The sequence below is a fragment of the Mus caroli genome, unplaced genomic scaffold (assembly GCF_978045245.1).
Source record: "Mus caroli unplaced genomic scaffold, Mus_caroli_1 scaffold_3, whole genome shotgun sequence".
Taxonomy (NCBI): domain Eukaryota; kingdom Metazoa; phylum Chordata; class Mammalia; order Rodentia; family Muridae; genus Mus; species Mus caroli.
In genome coordinates this window covers 29,435,995-29,458,817 of record NW_028227258.1, presented here as the reverse complement: position 1 = coordinate 29,458,817, position 22,823 = coordinate 29,435,995, and the positions used below count along the sequence as shown (strand labels likewise).

General features: G+C 42.2%; 1 protein-coding gene and 1 long non-coding RNA gene across 2 annotated transcripts in view; one reads left to right on the top strand and one right to left on the bottom strand.

The window, feature by feature from the left end:
- Positions 1 to 7,895, top strand: part of Col25a1 (collagen type XXV alpha 1 chain) — a 411,050-nt gene extending 403,155 nt beyond the window's left edge. The window contains exon 38 of the mRNA XM_021157594.2: positions 3,083 to 7,895. Within this exon, the coding sequence (XP_021013253.1) occupies positions 3,083 to 3,085 (3 nt within the window). The 3' untranslated portion in view covers positions 3,086 to 7,895. The remainder of the gene's footprint in view (positions 1 to 3,082) is intronic.
- LOC115030590 (uncharacterized) overlaps positions 1 to 22,823 on the bottom strand; it is a 129,525-nt gene that overhangs the window by 55,910 nt on the left and 50,792 nt on the right. The window lies entirely within an intron of this gene.

Genomic DNA, 22,823 nt, shown 5'->3' with positions numbered 1-22,823 from the left:
GATTTCTTATCAGTGAGAAAAAGTAGTTCTTGGCAAATACTGTAAGCTGGAACCTCAAATTCTTTGTCTGTGATGGAAAGGGGCAATATATCTGAGCAAAATTGTTTGGCTCTCTCTCTCTCTCTCACTCTCTCACTCACTCACTGAACTCTTTCTGCCTTCTGTTTATGGTGATTTTTAATTCTAGTCTTCCATTGTATATCATTTACATTGACAAGTATGCTGAGATATGGAAGAACCCTGTCAGTATCAGTCACACAACTGAGAAAGCAGAAAATATAAACATAATATTTAGCAGGAATAGGTTGACTTCTGTCCCATCATACCAGGATATTGCTTTGGTGATAACTCATGCGGTAGCCTACGGATGAGTAATAGACCTCTGGACAAGCAAAGAAACTTCCAAGAGCAACAAGCTGGTGGGTAACAGAGCTAGGAAGGAGAAACACCAAGAAGCAATAGTATTGTTTCCAACAGGAAGACGAAGCTCTCTGCACTCTGCACTGCCCAGGGAATGCTGCCTCTGCACATAATGCTGTAAGCCCAGTGCGCAGGTTACCAGAAGTGGGAAAAAAAAAAAAAAAAAAACGCCCAGAAATAACAATGCAATAAGGGAAGCATCCAAACTGCTTTTGCAGTTTTGAAATTTTATCTCCAATACTTTGTAGCTTATCCAGTAATCGTAGACAGCCATGCATCGTTGGCAAAGTTAGGACAAACTATGTAAGAGTGTGAAAACATGCGGAGACTCTGGGCTCTTGGTTGCTTCTCAAGTCAGCAACTCAACCATCAGGAAATCTTATGTAATGTTCTTTCTCAACTAGCCTCACCGACTTAGCCAGGGACAGAAAAGCCTTCTCGCTTCACAGAATCATTTATTTATAAGCTTCCTCTGCTCCCCTTTGAGCCTATCAAATAATGAACTCAGTTGTGTCTGAGGCCAAGCGGGGCTCTGGATACAGACCCCTCATCAGATTCATCCTACCTGGTAAAACTATCCTCTCACCAGCTTAACTGCCGTTCACAGACATCACATCGTAATGCCACCCCATACTAGAATGGCCATTTCTCACCTCTCTCTAACCTCTGCCCTGTAATTGAATGAGATGGTGACTCTTTAGAGACCTGGTCATGAGTGCACTGCACCTTAGAGATACAAACAGTTCACTTCTCCCACCCTGTGACACCACTCAGAGCTTGGAGTCGCCATGAGTCTGCGGCACTTTGAAATCGTTTTCCTCTTCAGAAAGGCATAAATGTCACGGCAACAACATAACATTCATGTTGTTAGCTCTTGAGATGGAAAACCTTATGATAATATGAATAGGGTGATAGACTCAGAAACTGTCCTTATAAATATTGATCTTTCTATGAAATAGATACTATATTCTACATAAGATTAAGCATCTCATGGATCTAGCATATTCTTCAAAGAAAAAGAACTCAACTATTGAGCATTGGTATTGCTTAGCACGCCCCCCCCCCAAAGCACACATGAACTCCAATCACCACATTGTGGAGCTCCCCTCCCCAAATATAAATGAACTAGTGAGAGAAGTGAAATGATCTCAGATTTCTTAGATGGCCAATTTAGATATCTCAAATATTCAAGTATTTTTTTATTGATGTTATAAATAAAGCCAATAGGTGGCTCCTGGTTAGTCCTATTTATTTAGCCTACTAGGATAAACAGTTTTGTGGAATTTTAATGTTTTATTAGCATTACTAGTTATACATAATGGGTCCATTATGACATCTTCATATATGTATATAATACATTTTGGTCACATTCACCCAGCCACCACTGATCTTCATTTCAATAGTCCCCTGCTATTTTGATGGTCTAGTGAATTTCATTAGGTTGCTTAGGGAAGCATAGATACAGGATTATTCGAAGGAGGATGGGCACCTTAACAGTGGCTGGACTGCTAAGGAAAACATCTGTCCATTAACTACATATAGATCCTCCATGATGGGTATTGATAGGTTCATTCTCTTTGGTTGGTTGGTTTGGTTTCTTTGTATAGCCCTGGCTGTCCTGCAACTAGCTCTGTAGACCAGGCTGGCCTCGAACTCATAGAGATCAACTTGCCTCTGCTTCCCTGGTGCTGGGATTAAAGGTGTGGACCACCATCTGCCAGCTGGCATGTCCATCCTCACACAGTTTTTCTTAGAAAAAGAAAAACACAGTGTTATTAGTGAAAGTATTGCAAGGGGACTCTGGGCTAGTGGGCTGTTGGGGGGATAGGGGGAGCAGGCCAAGACACAGACACTATCTCACTCTCCTCTGCATTTGACTTTACTTCTTGATTTTTCTTTGAGTAAAACTAAAGGCATTCACCGGTTATGGTGGCACATGCCTTTAGTCCCAATACACAGAAGGCAGGCAAAGCTCTGAGAGTTTGAGGCCAGCCAGGTCTACACAGTGAAACACTGTCTCAAACAAACAAACAAACAAACAAACCCTAAAGAAATCTTTTAGGATCTGCTCTATAAAGGAATAGCACAATGCAAACTGCCTCTCGCTCTCAGAGCCAATGGCAGTTCTGCAAAGACCTTCACAACAGGGTTCTTCAAAATGAGGCACCAGAGACTTGGGGAATGTTTTTGTCCCAGCAGAACTGTCACATGCATGAGAACCATAGCAGTCAAGTTCACCTTATCAGCCTGCTAGCTGGGCAAGGCTAGCCTTAGGAGGAACCGCCAACAGGAAATGCGCACGCATGTTACACAGGAGGGTGTTGGTCAATGGCACCTTTCAGCTTAGACTCTTTGGACATTCAGTTGATCACAGCTTTCTGCTTTCTCAGAACAGTGACTAAGACAATCCTTTATCCCAAAGTTCCTAGTTGACCAGGGAAAATTGTAGGTGAAAACTAAGGAGAGAGTTATAGTAAACTGGAGTTTTTAAAACTTTAATCTGGGAGACATTGAAAAAAGATCAAATCAGCTTGCTGACTTAAAAAAGGAAAACTACAAGGTTCTTCCAGCGTTTGTAAAATAAATGTTAATTTGGAGTTGTTAGCAAAGAACTACTAACACCACGTGTCTTTTGTTGTTGTTGTTGTCTGTTTTTCTGCAGTGACGAATCTAACCTTCCGAGCATGAAGTTGTGTATATAATGGTCCACCTTTTATATTTATAGTTGAAAAACTGCAGTGCAGATTTTGCAAGTGTGAGATCTGCCCACCCGACACACGGCTTCTCCCTGTCCACAGTAGCACCCTTATCTATCTTTCCTCACGTCTGAAGCTAGGCAGTTCACAGAAGTGAGGAACCCGCAGGAAGTATAGCGTCTCTATTTTATGTGAACATATGTATGTGTTTATACAGACACCAGTGATAGAGATCAGTTGATTGCTTTTGCTGTCTTCTTATTTGGGGCTTGTTAATTGCATGGACAAAAAGTGCCATGAAATAGTTTACATGAAATTGTGACCAAATATGGACTCAAAAGCTATGAATACGCGGCACACATTCCCCGGTAGCATTCATTCATGCCTACACCACCTACTGAAACTGACTAAAACCAGCATGAGCGTGTGCCAAACCTGCTTGTGCAAATGCGATGCTTGCTTGCATGCTGCCTAGTGAGGTCTCGGCCTACATCTGAGCTCCTATTCCTTTTGTCATCTCAAGGGGGTTACACCGTGGCTTATAGCCAAAAAGAGATAAGTTGACGGAGAGCGTGCACACACACAGTTGGTCTTATATTTTGAGGGAGTTGCAGTCCCGACTGCAGATCCACACAGTTCCTGATCTTGTGCGCTCATGTGACCACCTTGGTTGAAATACCAAAGGGTTAGGCTGATGGCTGCCTCTAGTTTTCCTCGGGCGTCGATTGGTGGTGAAGATGCGGGACGAGGACCGGTTCAGCACTCCTGCACTGTCTTCCACGTGACCAAGTTGGAAGGAGGTTTACAAATGCTAACACCCAGAAAGGCAGAAATTGGATTATTTTTACGTGATCTGATCTGACTCCCCACGGGAGAATGTCAGGGGTATGCAGCAGTGTTTTGGAGACAGCAGAGCCTTGGAATGAAAGCCCCTGTCAGTGCAGATTGAAAGGTGTGGACATCCTATCAGAGCTCAGGTTGCTGAAGAGAGACTGTGTCCCAAGATGGGACCGGACAGAATAAGCTGTGCTACAAAGCAGACTTTAACCAAAGGTCGTCGGAAAGTGTCCCTTGCTTCCTTCCTGGGTTGATCCATACCAAATGTTTTTCTACAAGTTCGAGAAGCAAAATGCAGTTTCCATTTTTTCTCATACTTTTTATTTTCTTAGTCCAGGAACAGAATTTGCTTCAGTTTGGGTCTCATAGGTTTTTAAACAATAGTTTTAGAAAAGCTTTCAGATCATAATTTGAATCCAACAGTAAAAATAACCTCTTCACATCTCTTTTTGTTGTTTGTTTGTTTAATTGAAGAAATTATAGGGAGACTCTATTTTTGACTTAACCATTGTAAAGAATGAAGGTTAAGGATTTTTTTCACTACTTTTTGATTTATATTGACAAATGTGCCTGTCAGTTATTGTAAAGTCAAATTTTTATCACATTTTGGTAGCATGAACTTGCTTCTTCTAAACTTCTCTTTTTGTATATTGAAGTTTATTTCTCACTTTTGTTTTTACATTTCTAAGTGTTTGTCTTATGCACAGACCAAATCTGAGATCTCAGAAAGCTCTGATACACAGTTGCCGTAAGATGAGTCTCGTTTTGACTGACTTGCTCAAAACTCACCTACATAGTCTTAGCCTGGACATTGCTTTGCGCGGTGGAGACTTTGCGACATGTTTTGAAAGAACTTATTCTATGTGGAAGGGTTGCTTCAAAGGAGCGCCATCATTGGGAACAGTCACTCTGGCAGCCCTTTAGAGAACGTCATTTCCCTCGGTGATTAAATGCCGTTTTTATGGGAATGTTTCAAGTTCTGTGCTTGGATCTTTAGCACCAGAGGGGAAATTAGTTCATGCTTAGGAGAACAGCAATGAAGATACAGTTTCAAGACATATCTCAAGATGCCGTTCATATTGTATAACCAAATGCTTGATCATGCAAAATGGTGTCATCTTTTTATTTCTTTATGTCATTTCTGAGATTAGAATTTACTATTTCTGATAACATTCCACAGCCCGAAGCTAATTTAGCATTTTTTAAGCATTTTTTTTTTAAATGGAGAGTATTTTCTAACAATTTCTTGTATGGTGTAGTTAGGGTAAAGTATTTCTCAATATATAAAACAATTCGTCTTAAGTCATTTGGGGGACAAAAGTGAGCCCAAGACTACACATTATCTTCAGAAAACTGGAGCAACTATCGAATCTTGAGGCCATCTGGTGACTGTGTCTCCTCTTATCTTCCTCTCTGTTTCTCCACTAGAAAGAGGTATTGAGAGAGATTGTTATTTAAAAGTTAAACAGATTCAGATGAGACTAACTCAACAACAAAAGAAGTGTTAAAGCACTGGACATACCCCTGTAAAGATGCCACATAGACTGTGTGTGCAGTGGGGGTCTGGTTTGTAAGACACATGTAAAGTTCCATTTCATGGACTTCCTTGGAACAGACAAATGGAATGATGTTAGTCCTCTGTGCTCACCAAGCGTTAGCCTTAAACTTCGGGCTATTAAGACATCGTTAAACATCCATTTTGTCATCAAACTGAATAATTTCCAAATGAATCAATAATAAATCATCATTGCTGGTACATAGGTTGATTGATAGGTAGCATTCTTCCTTATAAAGACTTCTTCAGGAGAATTAAGGGAAAATACTTATGAAGCACCCATTGGAAACAGGTCAAGGCCAGGTTTTTTTCAGAGACAGCCAATCTCTCTAAAGGATGCTATTGTTATGTTTCCATTTACAGTGTTTTCCATTTGTGTTGTTGGTGCTAATAGATCGTCTTCCTTTTTATCTTTATGGACCGTGGGCTTCTATTGTGGGTAATTTCATTTCTCTGTTTAATGGCATTCCTAAGCTGTTAGTGCACAGTTCCGCTTTGGGAGTTCATGAATTTGTTGTAGTTCATAGGCCAGCCTTTCCTAATGTAAAGCAGCCTTCCGCAGGGGCTCCCCTTACTCTGTGGCAGCCTTCCGCGGGGCTCCCCGTCCTCTGTGCTCATTTTATACACCACATGCCTTTATCAGTTTGCATTGCCTCCTCTTTTGAGTCACTCGCCTTTCAGCTTCCATAGCCAGTGTTAGAGAAGTTTGCTCTGACTCGTAGGGCACCTGGGAAATGGCTGTCCTTCTCCATCATTAAATGCAGCCTTGGAGGAGTTTTCCTTATCCCGTTATTTTGTGGAGAACATTGGAATGCCGCTCCTTCCTACCAGTAGAAAGTTCCTGGTTTTGTATTTACACTCTGTGCTGCATCTGATGTGTTCATGGGGCAGTTCACATATATTACATGGACTTTGTGTGTATATATCTGCTAGCTTGAGAAAATAGTCAGATCACCATTCTGTACCTTGGGGAAGTTGTCCTTGATCTCTTACAGTTTTGGTACTTAAGGAAATGTGCCTAAAGTATTTCCAAGGATGCTTTTAAATAGTGCTAGTGAAGCACTAAGAAATAACAGTTTTAATCCGCCCCCACTCCACTGTATCTGTCTTCTGGCAATTCAGTTTCTTCTCATACTCGGTCAAGAGAAACTTGGATGCTGACATTTGAAACCCTGATTTTCTTCCTTTCTTGATATTCACATTATTTAATGCTACCAAGACAAAGAATTTAATAACTTTTACCCCTCAAAAAAAGTTTTGCTATAAGGTTCAAAGGAGCCTTATCATTCCAGATATGCTGAGAATGGTCAGATCTGATGCTGGTGACTGACAGATCTGAGCAGTTATAATTCTGCCAAACTGTGATAGGCTGTACAGGTCTTCTGTCCCTCCTTCTGTTTTCCTAACATATTTTCTCTTCCATCATCTTCTTTTTGCTCCACATTATATACCAGAGACACTCCTCCCACTTAGATTGCTGGTGAATTTATTTAGTCTTTTTCTTACTTTTATACTAATAAACATTTGAATGGCTTTTTTTTCTTTCCACTAAAATGTATGAACTGCCTCCTCTGCTTACTGGCAGAGTGATTTGGAGACAGGAGGATGGACCTCATTGTGCTTGATTTCTTGACAAGAAAAAAATACCAACGTTTTCAAAATGAGTTGATATTCTGACCCATTTCGGAAATACTAATGAGTCAGATTCGAAAAGGAATGTCTCCCACATTGCTGACATCTGGGTGGATAGTCCTTACAGTGTTGTAAATGTTTCATTGAGCTGGACATTTTTTAAAAGATGTATGTATCTGATTTATCTTTTGGAAATATTATATTTTTATTTGTATTTTTTACATTTTAAAGTTCATCTCTATGTGCAGCTATTTTTATATTGCCAAAAATTCAACATAAATACATAGTAAGAGGGAAATGGGGGGACAAGTGGCAAGTGTAACCTTGTGTGGGTTTTTTTGTTAATGTTTTATGGGCCAGTCTCATGTACTTGGTTATTCTAAGAATACGTTGTATCTTTCCACTGTACATATGGCAAAACCTGGTCATCTCGGTAGTGTAAATATTTAAAAGATTGATTTTCCCCGTTGGATTTCTTATTTCAATTGTAATTTTTCTGACTGTCATCGCTGAGTCAACGGCCTGCGAGGGTTTTGATTTGCAGGCTCAAGGTGATTGCTTTGTGTTTGCTTTCTAATTTGTTTTTTTAATTACTTTCCAAACTTGTTTTCAGGGTTCCTAGTTTGTGAGAAGTTGACCTTCGGAGTTATTTTTACACTATTTATGACTTATTTTCATAATGTAAAAAGTGTGTAATTATTATAACATTCACCCAAACAATGATAATGAGTTGTATCGTTATAAAGTTTTAATGATATTCCTGAGATCTTTGTCTAATTTTCTTTTATTTAGAAACAGTTGCCCAAGAGTTTCATTCTACATTTCTTTAGTATTGTAACCCTACCACCCACACCACACTAAATTAATGTTTCCTGGGCCATGGAATAATGCTTCCAAACTCAGTTTCCTCTTCAAAGTCACTTCCTGCTGGAATTCCCTCGTTGGATGGTGTGAGTCACCTCACACTGAGTTACCTGTCTCTCTCTCTCCCCATCACATCAGAGTGAAGTACATAATTTCACTTCCCACTGGCACAGTGCACGATCTGTGACTGTATGCTTGCACACAGCACTAGTGATTGGCAAAAGCCAAAGCCCTTCCGATGAGCCTTTCCAGTCCCTGCCCCTGTCAGCACTCATGCTTCTGGCTCCTCCCCCTGTTTTTCTTTCTCCTCATCCCCTGCTAGTGTTTCCTCTCACTAACCAACCACCAGCCCTCAGGACTCTGGTCTACACCATTATTATTATTATTAATCTTTTTTTACAGTCTAGTCATTGTTCCCCTCCCAGTCTGCTCTCTGACTGTTCCCCATCCCATCCCTCCTCCCCTGTCTCCACAAGGATGTCCCCACAACTCCCATACCCACACCCCACCAGACCTCTAAACTCGCTGGGGCCACAAGTCTCTCAAGGGTTAGGTGCATCTTCTCTCACTGAGGCCAGACTGCTGTATATGTGTCAGGGGCCTCAAACCAGCTCGTGTATGCTACTTGGTTGGTAGCTCAGTGTCAGAGATCTCAGAGGTCCAGGTTAGTTGAGACTGCTGGTCTTCCAATGGGGTTGCCCTCCTCCTCAGCTGCTTCCAGCTTTTCCCTAATTCAACCCCAGGGGTCCCAGCTTCTATCCATTGGTTGGGTATAATATCTCTGTCTGCCTCAGTCAGCTGCTTGTTGGGACTCTCTGAGGACAGCTATGCTATGATCCTGTCTGTAAGCACACCATAGCATCAGTAGTAGTGTCAGGCCTTGGAGTCTCCCCTTGAGATGGATTCCCCAGTTGGGCCAGCCACCGGACCTCCTTGCCCTCAGTCTCTTCTCCATTTTTGTTCCTGCAGTTCTTTTAGAGAGGAACAATTCTGGATAGGATTTTTTGACTGTGGGATGGCAACCCCATCCCTCTACTTGATGCCCTGTCTTTCTGCTGGAGGTGGGCTCTACAAGTTCCCTCTCCCCACTGTTGGGCATTTCTTCTAAGGTCCCTCCCTTTAAGTCCTGAGTGTGTCACCTCCCAGGTCTCTGGTACATCCTAGAGGATTCCCCCACCTCCTATTTCCTGAGGTTGCCTGTTTCCTTTCTTTCTGCTGGCCCTCAGGGCTTCACTCCTGTTTCCTACCACCCAATATCTAATCATGTCCCCCTTTTCCCCTCCCTGTCCCCTCTTCCACCCAGGTCCCTCCCTCCCTCTGCTTCCCCACCCCCACCCTATGTTTGCTTTCTTCTTCCTCCCAAGTGGGACTGAGGCACCCTGAATCTTATGTGAAACTAGTTCTCCCTAGAGTGCTTTTTCATTTCCAGGGTAAAGAGTAAGTGAGTGACCCAGCTCTTCCGACCACCACACTTACTTCCTGACCAGCTGCCGTAGCTATGTCTACCCAGATAACGCACAAGTGCTCATTATATTCACTTTCACCCCTGCCTTTCTTCCAGACCCCCCAGATCTTAGGCAGTGGAACCGCCTTCCCCTGCTATTCAGGCAAACTCCATGGAAGCCTCACTAGCATTGGACACACCCACTTCCCATCGCCCACCCATTCTGCTAACATACAGAACCTATCCCATTACCACCTCCATTCCCACCCACATCGATTCTGTCTAGACCATACTCCGCCCTCTCCAGTACTTTAGAAGCAGAGCCTTCGAAACAGACCTCCTGCAACTAATGACCCCTTTCCCTCCTCTTCGTACTCTCTCATCCTGAGGGCAATGATTCAAAGAAAGTGGAAAAAAAAGAAAGCTAGAAAGATTTTTCATGTGATATTTCTCATGAAGAACGCTGCCTTTCTGAGGACTCTGCCCACGTACCCCATGCCCAGAGAGATGGGTTAACAGGTAAGGCTCTTGCCCTCAAGCCTGAGGCAGAGTTCTATCCACACGGAGGAAAGACAGAACCAATTGCAAAGCATTGCCCTCTGACCTTCACGTGCACACCATGGCATGCACGCACACACACAATAAATAAGTGTGAAAAATCATGAGCACTCTGTAGGTTTTATACCCAAGAGTGTGCATTAAAGCAACTTTACTGAAAACAGCTCTGCAGGGAGCTTGAACTGCTCTCCTTCCATCTCTTGCTTCACATCTCCCAGTAGTCACCCCCTCTTCATGCAGACCCTTTGGTGTGGAATATGGAGCCCATGTGACCACACATGACTAGGTCTATAGAACATCCTATCTTGCAGACCAGAAACTCTTACCCAAAAGTTTTCCCACTCAACAAATCTTTAACTGCTCTTCAAGCCTGAAATAGTCCCCATTCCCATGCCCTTGACCCAGCTGAAGAACACATGCTGTTCTTCTAAGACTCAACATGTGCATCAACTTACTAAACATGCCTTGCTGCCAAGATGAGATCCCCCTATGCTTCAGTCATGTCTTGTGCTTATCACCACTTAGCACATAGCAGGTTTTTTAATGAGTATATGCTTGTCTCCTCTACTAGAGAAAAAAAAAAAAAGCATGAAGCCAAATCAGTAAATGAATAATGAGGTTCAAAGTAACAAAACGCACTGGGATATATGAATTTAATTTGCATAATAGTTCATCAACATGGCTAATTTACAGCATGCCTGGATGTGGTTCCTAAATGGATGTGCTATGACTATTTGGACTTCCTACGCATTTGGAAGTGATATCACCAACTTGGTGGTATGCATACTGTCACCTACTAAGTAGACCAAGGAGTAAAAGCTTGCAGTTAGCAGAAGGGAGTTGAATTCTCTACCACCTGAGCCATAGCCACAGCCCCTATTCTCTTTAGAACAAAATCCCTGCACACGATCAGGATATAATCTAATAAGAGAGCAAGTTGAGAAGTTTTTGCTTCTGATAGCTTGAATTCTAAAAATGTTACCACCTCCAAAAACACTTGATAAGCTTCGGTATGCAAAACTGATAGGAGACAGAAAGAGGACTCTCGGGAATGAGTGATTCAGGGGAAAGCCATCAAAGACAGCTGTGTTGAGAACCCCTGGAACAGATGCCTCCTGCTGCATTTCACCCAAATGTCTGCACAGCACCAACTCCAATGTTTACTGCAGCACAGGCTGGAGCACTTTGAGAACCCTCAGTTTCACAGACCCAGCATGGTAATGTGCTAATGCGTTGTGATTTTGACAAAGGCAAAGAGATTCTTAACACTTAGTGTAAGATAATGATAGTCCAGGAATTACAACCAACACTTGAAAAACAAAAGACTTCACCTCTGCCATGTGTCTCCACAAAGCTGGGCTTGAACAGCTCAGGAGTACAGTGGAGGTCAACCATAGTGGCACAATTGCCTGGCACTGGTGAATCCCTAGGTTTGACCCCTTGTATTGAAACAAAATTTAAGATGGAGATTCATAATAAAGGAAAGTATATACCCACTTGAACTAGGTAGCAACTTTACATACCTGACACATGAATTTCCTTCAGACTGTGCGAAGGCCTACATGCCAATTAACTAAAACTGGTAAGTAGGTAGCTCACAACTTTAAATTGTAATCACCAAAGACAGTTATTAAATGATGAAAATATCCACGTGGAAATGTAGCTGGGAACTGCAGCCAACTCTTGAACCTTTTACTTCATGGAGAGAAATACATTAAAATTTGGTTTTCTTCTACATAGGAAGAAATACATAAAAAGATTTTTCCTCCCTAAGACTTTTCACATGTTAATTTTAAGTGAAAAGATCACATAACAAATAAAAAGTTGAATACTTAATTACAAATTTATATATTAATTTTAGGAATTTCACCTAGACTTTAATTTTTCAATGAACCTATGACCCAGTTATAAAGTTATGACTAAATTAGAAATTAATAAATTGATATAGCTACAATGAACTGAAAATTGGATAGCCCAAAATTTTTAGAAACTTGGCCTGAGCATGTAGCTTGGTAGTAGAATTCAGGCTTAGAGTATGCAAGGCCCTGCATCTGAGCTCCAAGAACCTCCCCTCCTCTGTCAGAAAGACAACAAACAAACAAAAACAATCTCATTAATAACTAATAAAAGTACCCACTCGTAGCCACCAGCATAGGAAAAGGATGAAAAGATAAAACCCTTCATAAAAACAGGAGCTGTGATCTCTGAGGGAAACGGGGTGAACTTTATCCCTCCTTTAATTAAAACTCCCACTCCATTGTTTGAGACTTCTGCAGTAGCTATATGCAGTCATCTGAGTTTGACTTGTCCCCCCGCAGGAACCCATGTGTGGATGTTTGCTTCCCATGTGGGTGGCACTACCTTGAGAACTTCTGGAGACCGTGGGAGATGGGGTGGGGTCACTGGAGATCTATCCTGGGGTATCTTGTCTCACTCTATTCTCTATAGCCAAGAAGGAAAAGAAGCTTTCTCCACACTGACTCCTGCCACAGTGACCCTCTGCACAAGAGCATGGGGCGAAGCCTCTGTAGACTGAGCCCCTAAAACAGTGAACCCAATGAGACACTTCCTTCCTTCGCTGCTATAGAGGAGCATTACAATTACAGAGTTGTTGGGCTTCAATACAATAATAATACAATATTCTCTTAGCTGTGAAACTGAAAATACCCCACAATTGGTTTATTTGGCTTGGCTTTACCTGAGCCCCTCCAGTGATATCTACAAGTCTCACACTAGAAACATCATAGTGTGATTTTTTTTTTGAGTTATAAAAGGGTATACTTGACTTACTATAAACACTACACCTAGCCAATAAAATTGATTTCAATTTGGTACAAAATAGTTTTTTTAACATGGTACAGTGTGTGTGTGTGTGTGTGTGTGTGTGTGTGTGTGTGTGTGTGTGTGTGTACATGCCTGTGAGTGTGCTCCTGTGTATGCATGCACATAGAGGCCAGCAGTCAACCTTGGGTGCCATTCTCCTGAACACTGTGCACTTTGATCTTTGAGATAGGGTCCCTCACTGGTTAGAACTTGCCAATCTGGTTGCGTAGTCTGGCCAGTGAGCCCCAGGAATCCCCCTGTCTCCTCCCCTCAGTGCTGAGATCACAAGCTCACACTACAACAATACTTGACTGACTAAGCTAACTCCCCAGGCCAAAACCAGCACGCTATGCACATCTCACCAATAGAGGGCAGACCCTGCATGCCTTGAAGAGCTGTACTTTCTTGAGAGAGAGCCTTTGAGCTCAAATATCTAAGCATACATATAATGAATGATTAGTGTAAGAGTTGAGATATCTTCAAGTCCTACTAAAGTTAGTGACCTTGAGTCTAACTCATTCACTTGCGATGTATTACCTCTACATATATATTTTATCTCATAAATAATGTCCTCTGTTTTAAAAGAAATATATTTTTAAAATATGTTTTTGCAACCAGGTACAAATAAAACAAGGTTCAAATACAACTTAATCTGTACATTGCTCCAGTAAAAAAAAAAAAAAAAAAAAAAAAAGATGCTCTTGATAAAATCCAGAAATCTGGGCAGTAAATAAGATGAAGATTTATATTTTAATTTAAAGATTTTTAAAATAAATAAACTGCAAACTAATATTTATTCAAGCTAGCAAAAGGACTTGCCTGAGGATTGCTAAAGCCTTAATATTTCAAAACTAAATTAATCATGTATGCATTTTAGGATAATAATGTCCGCTAAGTCACTACTATCAAATTGATAGCAAGATCTAAAAATTCACTTAATATAAATGACCTCATTATGCTCAAAAGGTGAGATTCATTTCATGTTTTTCCTATTTTTCTCCACATATTTGTCAATTCCTACTCTTTATATTAGTAGACAATTTCAGCACAGAGCACACATAGTACGTCCGAGCAAGATTGTTGACACATGGCTGCTGCCCTTAAGGTACCTGCACTCTGCATAGACATAAAATCAAGCCCAGGAGTACTCAGATAGGACATTATACTAAGTCTGCATGAGAGACCCAAAGACAATGTCATTGGGAGATCCAAGGAGGAATATTAAGCCATTTTCAAACTGAAGAAAGAGTGCTACCATACAATCCTCATGGTCTATCACATAATTTTCATGATCTATCATACAATCCTCATGGTCTATCATACAATCCTCATGGCCTATCATACAATCCTCATGGTCCATCATACAATCCTCATGACCTATCATACAATCCTCATGGTCTATCATACAATTCTTATGATCTATCATACAATCATCATGACCTATCATACAATCCTCATGGTCTATCATACAACCCTCATGGTCTATCATACAATCCTCATGGTCTATAATACAATTCTTATGATCTATCATACAATCTTCATGGTCTATCATACAATCTTCATGGTCTATCATACAATCCTCATGGTCTATCATACAATCTTCATGGTCTATCATACAATCCTCATGGTCTATCATACAATCCTCATGGTCTATCATACAATCCTCATGGTCTATCATAAAATCCTCATGGTCTATCATGCAATCCTTATGGTCTATCATCATATCATCCTCATGGTATTTCTGCCCTGGATTGAGATTTTCTTAACAAGTAAATCTTTTCTAACTAGAGTTTAACAGACACTATGGTGTACTTACAAATGAGTTTATCTATGTAAATGGGTAATTTATGTTTAAATCTTCCATGCAACAGTAATGGGATAAAAATTCATTAATGATGCACAATAGGTAGAGAAGTTGCCTATCCAGGAGTTAATAGACACAAGCTTCCCCTGAGCCTAAAGGAAAGGACAGGCTCTAGGTCATGATGAGCCCTGCGGTTAGAGAGATCCTAAGGGAAGGATCCCTAGTACCTGAGAGTCATCCTGGAATGCACAGATGTCCAAGATAAGCATTGCTCAACTCTAGAGACCAGCTCGCACTTTCCCCTTCAGTCTCTCAAACTCTCTGTGATTACTGAGATACAAAATAATTTGTAGGTTCTAGAATAAATGGGCATTGGGAAATGAAGAAAAAGAGATTTTCCATTCCTAAGCTTTAAGGGTCTAAGATTATTGCCTTAAATATACCTCTCTCATATATTTAAAAGTTGCCCCATTAAAGTACCAGATAATTTGAATCTGCATAACCTTGCAGAAGGGCTATTTAGCAACATTTTGACACATACTGATTTCACGACCTTCCCTGTATACAGGTCTATTTGCCATGTTTGTAGTCTAGTACAGTTGAGGAAGTCATTCCCCTAAACCATGCTTCATGGGCTGAAACTAAATCCCCACTCTGAGGTTAACACAGAAGAAATCTAATGTGGACTTGGGGCTTAGAGTAGAGCCCCCATGATTAAATAACAGTGGCTTTATAAAGACAGACACCTGAAGGATAAACCCATGCTATTTCTTGACAGGTGAAGCCCTGTGCTGACCTGGGACTCTAATAATGCATTTGTTAATTTTCTGTTGCAGTAACCAAAAATGACCAAGGCTAGTTGTAGAAGGATGCGTTTATTTGGGCTTACAGTTTCAAAGAGATAATAGTCTGTCAGGAACATTGGCAGAGAAGCACAGCAGTAGAAGGCATGGGACTGAAACAGCATGCAGATAGCTCTCAGCAGGGAGCAGAGAGAATGAATCAGAATCAGGAATGACTTTGAAACCTCAGAGCCCATCTCCAGTAACATACGTCCTCCAGCAAGGCCATGCCTCCTAAACCTATCCAAACAGCACCACCACCTGTGGACCAAATATTCTAATGTCTGAGATTACAGGTATACTTCTCATTCAAACCATCACAATCAAAATAAGGCCAACATCAAATGTGGTCCTTCAACCTTCAGAACTGTTAGCCTAATGAAACTGTTAGCCAAAATGATTTTTTTTCTATAAAGTATCCATTCTCTAGTATCTGATTAAACAGAAAAGAGATTTAGACAGTATTCTAGACAAATGCTACTACTACTGCAAACAAAAAGAATCAGATTCCAAAGAGCCTCTGTATTACAACGAAAGGGATGAAAAACAAGTTTTAGGTAAACTCAGAGGACATACAAATAAGAGAAGGGAATTTCTTAGACAGGGGGCTTATTTGTTCAAGGCCAGCCTGGACCATGTAGGAAGTCCCAAGTCATCTGGGTTACATGATGGGACCCTGTGTCCCCAAAAGAAGCAAGCACCAAGAGCGCTTCATAGCTGTGGGCTGGTGTGGCTGAGCGGAAGCAAACAACAGAAAGAGAGAAAGAGGTGAGGGAAAAGTTAATGCCCAATATGGCTGCAACACTCAGACATAGACTTCTTCAGGAAAGTGCACTGATGTCAGCCCCTCAAACCTACCAGGAGCTATGATGCCCTATGTGTAAGCAGACCCATTGGACAGTGTGAGCGGTGAAAGGAAAAGCAATAAGCAGTAAGAAAAGGAAGACTGCTACTTAATTAGGGTTTCTATGGTTGTGAAACACTATGACCAATAGCAACTTGGGCAGGAAAGGCTTATAAACCCTTACAGTTCTCTGATGGAACCCAAGGCAGGAACCCAAACTGAGCAGGAACCTGGAGGCAGATACTAATGCGATTCAATAGCCATGGAGGAGTACTGCCCACTGGCTAGTTCCTTGGGACTTGTCCAGTCTGCTTTCTTATAGAACATAGGACCACCAACTCATTGTGAGAATATCCCCACCCACAATGCTCTGGGCTCTCCCCCCATCAGTCACAAGTTAATAAAATGTTCTACAGGCTTATCTATTTATAAGCCTGGTCTTATGGTAGCATTTTATTAATTGACGTTCCTCCTCTCCGATAACTATAGCTTATATTAAGTTGGCATAAAACTAGCCTGTCACTCAGAGCAATCAGGCAGATAATATAGTAGGGTCCCGGGTCTTAGAACACCCCCATACTTTAGCACAACTGACTCCATGATGGAATTGCCACTTTGACCATAAGGCCTAGCACATACACAGTATCACCTGCCAGAATGAAAACAAAGACCTAATCCATCTAAGTCCATAGTTCCGGGAGAGTCTCTAAATGTATTTTTTGACTTCTGTAGTTCTGCTTCTGGCTAACGGCTCTTGTTAACTGAAGTATGTCAACTTAGAACATGGGTTTTATGCTTAAAATGTACCCTGAGAAAGTCTCTGTAATATACTGGGAACCTAAACCCCCATTGTAGTCACTAATAAATACTTTTTAATTGGCTTAAACCCATGTCTGAGCAGTCTTCCCTGGCAGGTATCCCACATCTATGAAAGGGCAAGAAATGTAGAACAAAGTTGACCTGAGATTTGTCCAGGTTCTGCCTCAGAGCTGCCTTGTAGTCTGGGTCAAATCTCACAAACTTCCAACCCCCAACCCCCAACCCCCACCCTATCCTGTTCCCTCTGAAAATACTGATACTAACTACCTGGCTTACAAAAATCCTGAGAAGCTGTGACAGTGCCCTCGGTACGTTCCAGCCACACTATAGAGAGAGGCAGTGACTGGCAGCTGTGACTGCTCCTACACTAATCACTAAATTCAATACTTATTTTCAAAAGGTTCATTTACTAAGCATCTATTTCGTGGCAGACGCTGGGCTATTATCTGTGTCAGTTATGGAAATTGCTACAAGGGAAAGTGGGATGCTATGAAAATATTAAATAAAGGGCCAGGTACATTTCCTTTTTTCAGAGGGGAAAGGGGTACCCATGATTGCAAAGCCTCCATGAGAAAGCCTTATTCAAGATGATGATGCCTGAGGTTGTGGGGCTAAATGGTGTCAGAGACTGAGGTACCAAGAGCACTTCATAGCTGTGGGCTGGTGTGGCTGGACAGAAGCAAAGTACAGAAAATGAGAAAGAGGTGAGGGTGGGAGTGTAAGTTTCACAGAGCTCGTGTGCAGTCACGGACTTTAGTACTAAGACATTAAGAGAACACATACAGTATTAGGGTTGGCAAGGGGGTTCAGAGGTAAAGCATCTGCCACCAAGCCTGAAATCTACACAGTGGAAGGAGAGATCCAACTCCAGCAGGTTGTTCTCTGACCTCCACATGTATGCACACGTGCACACACACACACACACACACTGAATACATATTTAAACTGTTGAAGTACAGTATTACACATGACCTGAAAGAGAGACTGTGAGGAGGAAAGGAGAGGCGCATGGGAAGATGGGGGAGGGAAACAAGGAGACCGATTGGTAAGAACAAGCTCAACTGGAATGTGTGTCTTGTGGAAATTGTGCACTGAAACAACGCTTTTTATGCCGACTTAAAAAAAAAATAAAACTTAAGGCAAATTCTGACAGATTTCATTTGGATACGCAAATCTAGGCAGGCTGGGAACGCATTGCCCCAGATTGGGGTATATGCACATAGTATTTCATTTTTATAATGGCACAAGTTCTCCCTTGTGCTGCAATCAGAATACTGGGGGCAAGGGGGGGGAAGGAGGAGGGGGGAGGAGGAAGAGAAAGAAGACAGGAAAGAAAGGGAGGAGGAACGGGAGGAGGAGCGTAGTGTGACCCGTGTCCTTGGGAATCTTACTCATTCTGCAGGGAGAAGGAAGTTTGTATAGCTATTCAGTATATCGATCCAGGGATCCTCCCGTCCACTCCTCTGCAGAGGCGGCATGGTTCAGTGGTTTTAAGAAACAGGAGGCTGACACCCATTGTTCAAAGTCTAGCTCCGCTCATTAACTGTAGGTTGTTCTGCGCACTGACTATAGGTTGTTCTGTGCGTTGACTGTAAGTTGTTCTGTGCACTGACTGTAGGTTGTTCTGTGCACTGACTGTAGGTTGTTCTGTGCACTGACTGTAGGTTGTTCTGTGCACTGATTATAGGTTGTTCTGTGCACTGACTGTAGGTTGTTCTGTGCACTGACTGTAGGTTGTTCTGTGCACTGACTGTAGGTTGTTCTGTGCACTGACTGTAGGTTGTTCTGTGCAATGACTGTAGGTTGTTCTGTGCACTGATTATAGGTTGTTCTGTGCACTCACTGTAGGTTGTTCTGTGCATTGATTGTAGGTTGCTCTGTGTATTGACTGTAGATTGTACATCATCATGAACCCCAAGTACCCCAGTCTTCCCATCTGAAAGAGAAACTAACAGTGGTATAGTTGTTTGGTGGTCCAACATAACAAAGCACTATGGGCTGAGCGACTTAAATTATAGAAATTCATTTTCATACCATTGTGGCATCTTGAAACCTGAGATCATCGAGGTGTGGCCATGTTGACTTTTGTCTAATCTGGCCTGAAGGTGCCTATATTCCTGGGTGTTTCCATGGTGTTCCCTCTGTGTTCTCATGTCAGGTGTTCTAGATCTGTAAGAACCCCAAACAGATGAGCGCACTACACACCCCTTTAAAGGCTCTGTCTCCAAGCACAGTCATCCCTGAGCCACTGTAGCCCAAAGTAAAAATTTACAACTTGACAACAGTATCCAGTTATGCACTCAATAGAAATTGTATATTGAATTGCTATATTTTCCCAAGCTAGCAATATATGACTTGATTCTCTTTCATAGAGCAACAATTAGCCAAACTTCCATACAGCCTAGAGATCAGGCAGGTGACCAGCCCACACGCCCCAGTACACTGCTTTGCTAGGTATGATGTTGACAGATTAAGGGTACTCCACCCATAGTTGACTGACAGTATTTTCAACTTAAGATTGGCACATAACCCCATCATACGTCAAAAGGCACTGTCACATTCTGACTTATTAAGGGTTGGGATTGCAACATGTGAATGTTGGAGGGGCAAACTAAAGCATGCAACAAATGGCATGACCCAACCAAGTTAGTGCCATGATGGAAAGTCTTGATGCAGATGATTGCACACAGTAAATGCTTAATAAATAGCTAATGTTTGCCATTCAGTCATACCAGGCAGCTGTTATCTGTGACATGATGTGGGTTGTAGTACAGAGATTTGGTGTACAACAAGCTGCAAGTTCTCTGCCCTCTGGAAGCTTGGTTCTAATGGGCACAGACAAAGCAACTAAATAAAAATCAAGACACCAGAAAACGCTAGGGAGACTGAAAGAACAGTGTGCTGGAGCAGAAGTGGACATGCTTCAATTTTCAGCTTGGCAAGCTGCAACCACTCCAATATGCCATTTTATAGAGAAAGAGCAGTCAGAGACACTACACAAGCCATTAAGCATGGTTATCTTCCAATAAAACTTTATTTGGATTTTACGTCATTTTATTTCTCTGACCATCTAAGAAAGTAGAAATCATTCGGGGCTCATCGGCTGCATAGAAATCGGTCTTAGTCTAGGAGCCTCTGCTCTAGAAAGTTAATGCCGTCATGGATGAAAACGTTTCCCTGTGCCCATTTAGACTTAGTATTTGAGCCTGTGAATTAAACTGATAAAAAGAAAGGTTAAGAGGAAAGCAGATACAATTTTCATTCACATTGGAGCATAGGAAGAAAAACGATGGAAGAAAGAGAATGGGCTATGAGTGTAGGGAAAATGATGTCATCCATAGCATAGATGGATCATAGGATAGAACATGACAGCGCCTCTCTATGTTTTCTTGTCCTGGCATTGACTTCTCAGTGCCTGGGACAAGAGTCACTCTTCTCTGTTACTTAAGCTCCTGGGGAAGTTGTGGTGATAGGGCTTCTTCTGAAGGCTCCACTCTTAGACAACAAGGGAAGTCCTGGCCTCTGTTGATTCTCAAATGTCTTCATCCCAAATAAACCTTCACTGAAGTGCTATATTCTGTACCCCTTCAGAACTAGAAACAAATCGATAACCATCCTCCAGATCCCAAACTCATCTGGAGTATCGCAAAGGGTGGGTACCAGTAACCTGTTCCTTGAGTTTGTGTGTGACTTCCAGGCAGGTTACGTGCTCCATCAAGAGCCATGGTATACATTCAGTATTTAAAATATAACCCTTCATGATTGCAGGCTCCAAAGGGGACAGGAACTCCACAGGAAGAACAACCGAGTCAACGAACCCAAACACCTAGGGCTCTCAGAGTCAGAACCACCAACCAAAGAACATACAAGGGCTGGACCTAGGCCTCCCAGCTCATAGGTAGCAGATGTACAGCTTGGTCTTCATGTGGGTCCTAAACAACCGGAGCAGGGGCTATCCCAAAAGCTGTTGCCTGTATGTAGGATATGTTCTTCTAGCTGCGCTGCCTTGTCTGGCCTCAGTGGGAAAGGAAATGCCTAACCTCGAAGAGACTTGATGTGCCAGGATGGGGCGGGGGGGATACCCAGGGACCCTCAGGATGAAGGGAAGGATTGTGGGATGGGGTGATCGGGAGGGAGGCAGTGAACAGGATGTAAAATAAATGGATGTAAAATAAATAAATAAATAAATAAATAAATAAGACCCTTCCCAAGGACTAACACCATACCACCTACATACAAGAAGTCTGGGAGGCTCCTGTAGTTTAGAGAGTGAGAGGAGTGTTAGGTTTTGGATCTAGACTGTACCCACCACAGACTACAGTTTGGAACATTTGTTCCCCAGTTGATGGCCCCTTTGAAGGTTGTGAAGTCCTTAGCTGGCAGAAATGGTTCACTAGGGCCAAGCCTTCGAAACTTATCTTACACCCTAGCCACCAATGAGTTTCCCCGACACAGTTCATCCACCATAAACATTGCTGGGCCTCCCCCACCATGATGGACTGAATCTTGGAACTAGAACAAACCTCACCCCACCCTCACCCCGTTGTCTCTATCAAGCATTTTGGTCCTGAGAGAACTAGGTATACATGCTACCACTGATGGTGGAGCGGCTCCCTTGGGTGGGACGCACAGCTCTGATCTATCAGGAATGTATATGCGGTGTAGTCACAAGGTGACCTCCAGGTACACGCTGTGTAGAGCTTGGGCGTGTGACCCACATATCGCAATGTGCTATTAGGACAATAAAGACCCTCTGAATAAGCGTGTTGTGACAGAAAAGTGCCACACCCAGCGTTTGTTAAAGATGATGGACAGTTTTCAAAAGGCCACATCCTTGTGCAAGCGAGGGATGTTAGGGCCAGGCGGGCGCAAGGAAGGTTAGAGTCAGGCAGGTGAAGGGAAACGAGTGGGCAGGAAGTCGCTGGGTGCCCACATGCCACTGTGAGGCTCCTGTCACACGGCGGGCGGAGAATCTGCTGCTCTGCTCCGCACACCCAGTTCACCCACCTTTGCATGTTTTTACCAAGAAGAAAATGTAAACGTGTCACTAGATTACTGAGTGGAATTTCGATTGTCTCTGGCGTGTGTGGACTATCCCTGCTCGTCAGGCATGCACAGGATCCATTGATTTTTGCCAAGCCTAGGCTATTGAGAAACTTGTGACCTGCCGGTCAGGACTCACTCAAAGAGTCAATCAACACAGTCAGGACCCAAATGAGGTGAACACCAGCCTCTAGGAAGAAAGCACCCACCCACGTACATTTCTGACAAACACAGTGAAAAATATGCACCAAAATGAGATCTCTTTTTGGTAAACGTTTGTAAAGTCTGCTGTCTTTCATCCGCTCTGATTTTAATGCTGTTCTGTAATAGCTCTTGATTTAAAGACCGGCCTTTGCACTTAGTTAATATTATATATTCCCCATTGTGAAATAAGTTACACAACCGAGAAATGGCCTGTTTAAGCAACAACAGTTGCTCCCTTCGTAAACGATAATAAATCTAAATATCAAGAATTGGTCTATATGAAAATAGAGGCTCGTAATAACTTTTGTAAGTATTGAAATGCATGTCCGTTTTATTTATCCAGTCAGTCAATACAGAGTTATCAAAGCCTTTTGTATTGTGAGCACCATGCTAGTGGGGTGCACCAGTAAGCAACACCCATCAAGAGGAAAGAGACTG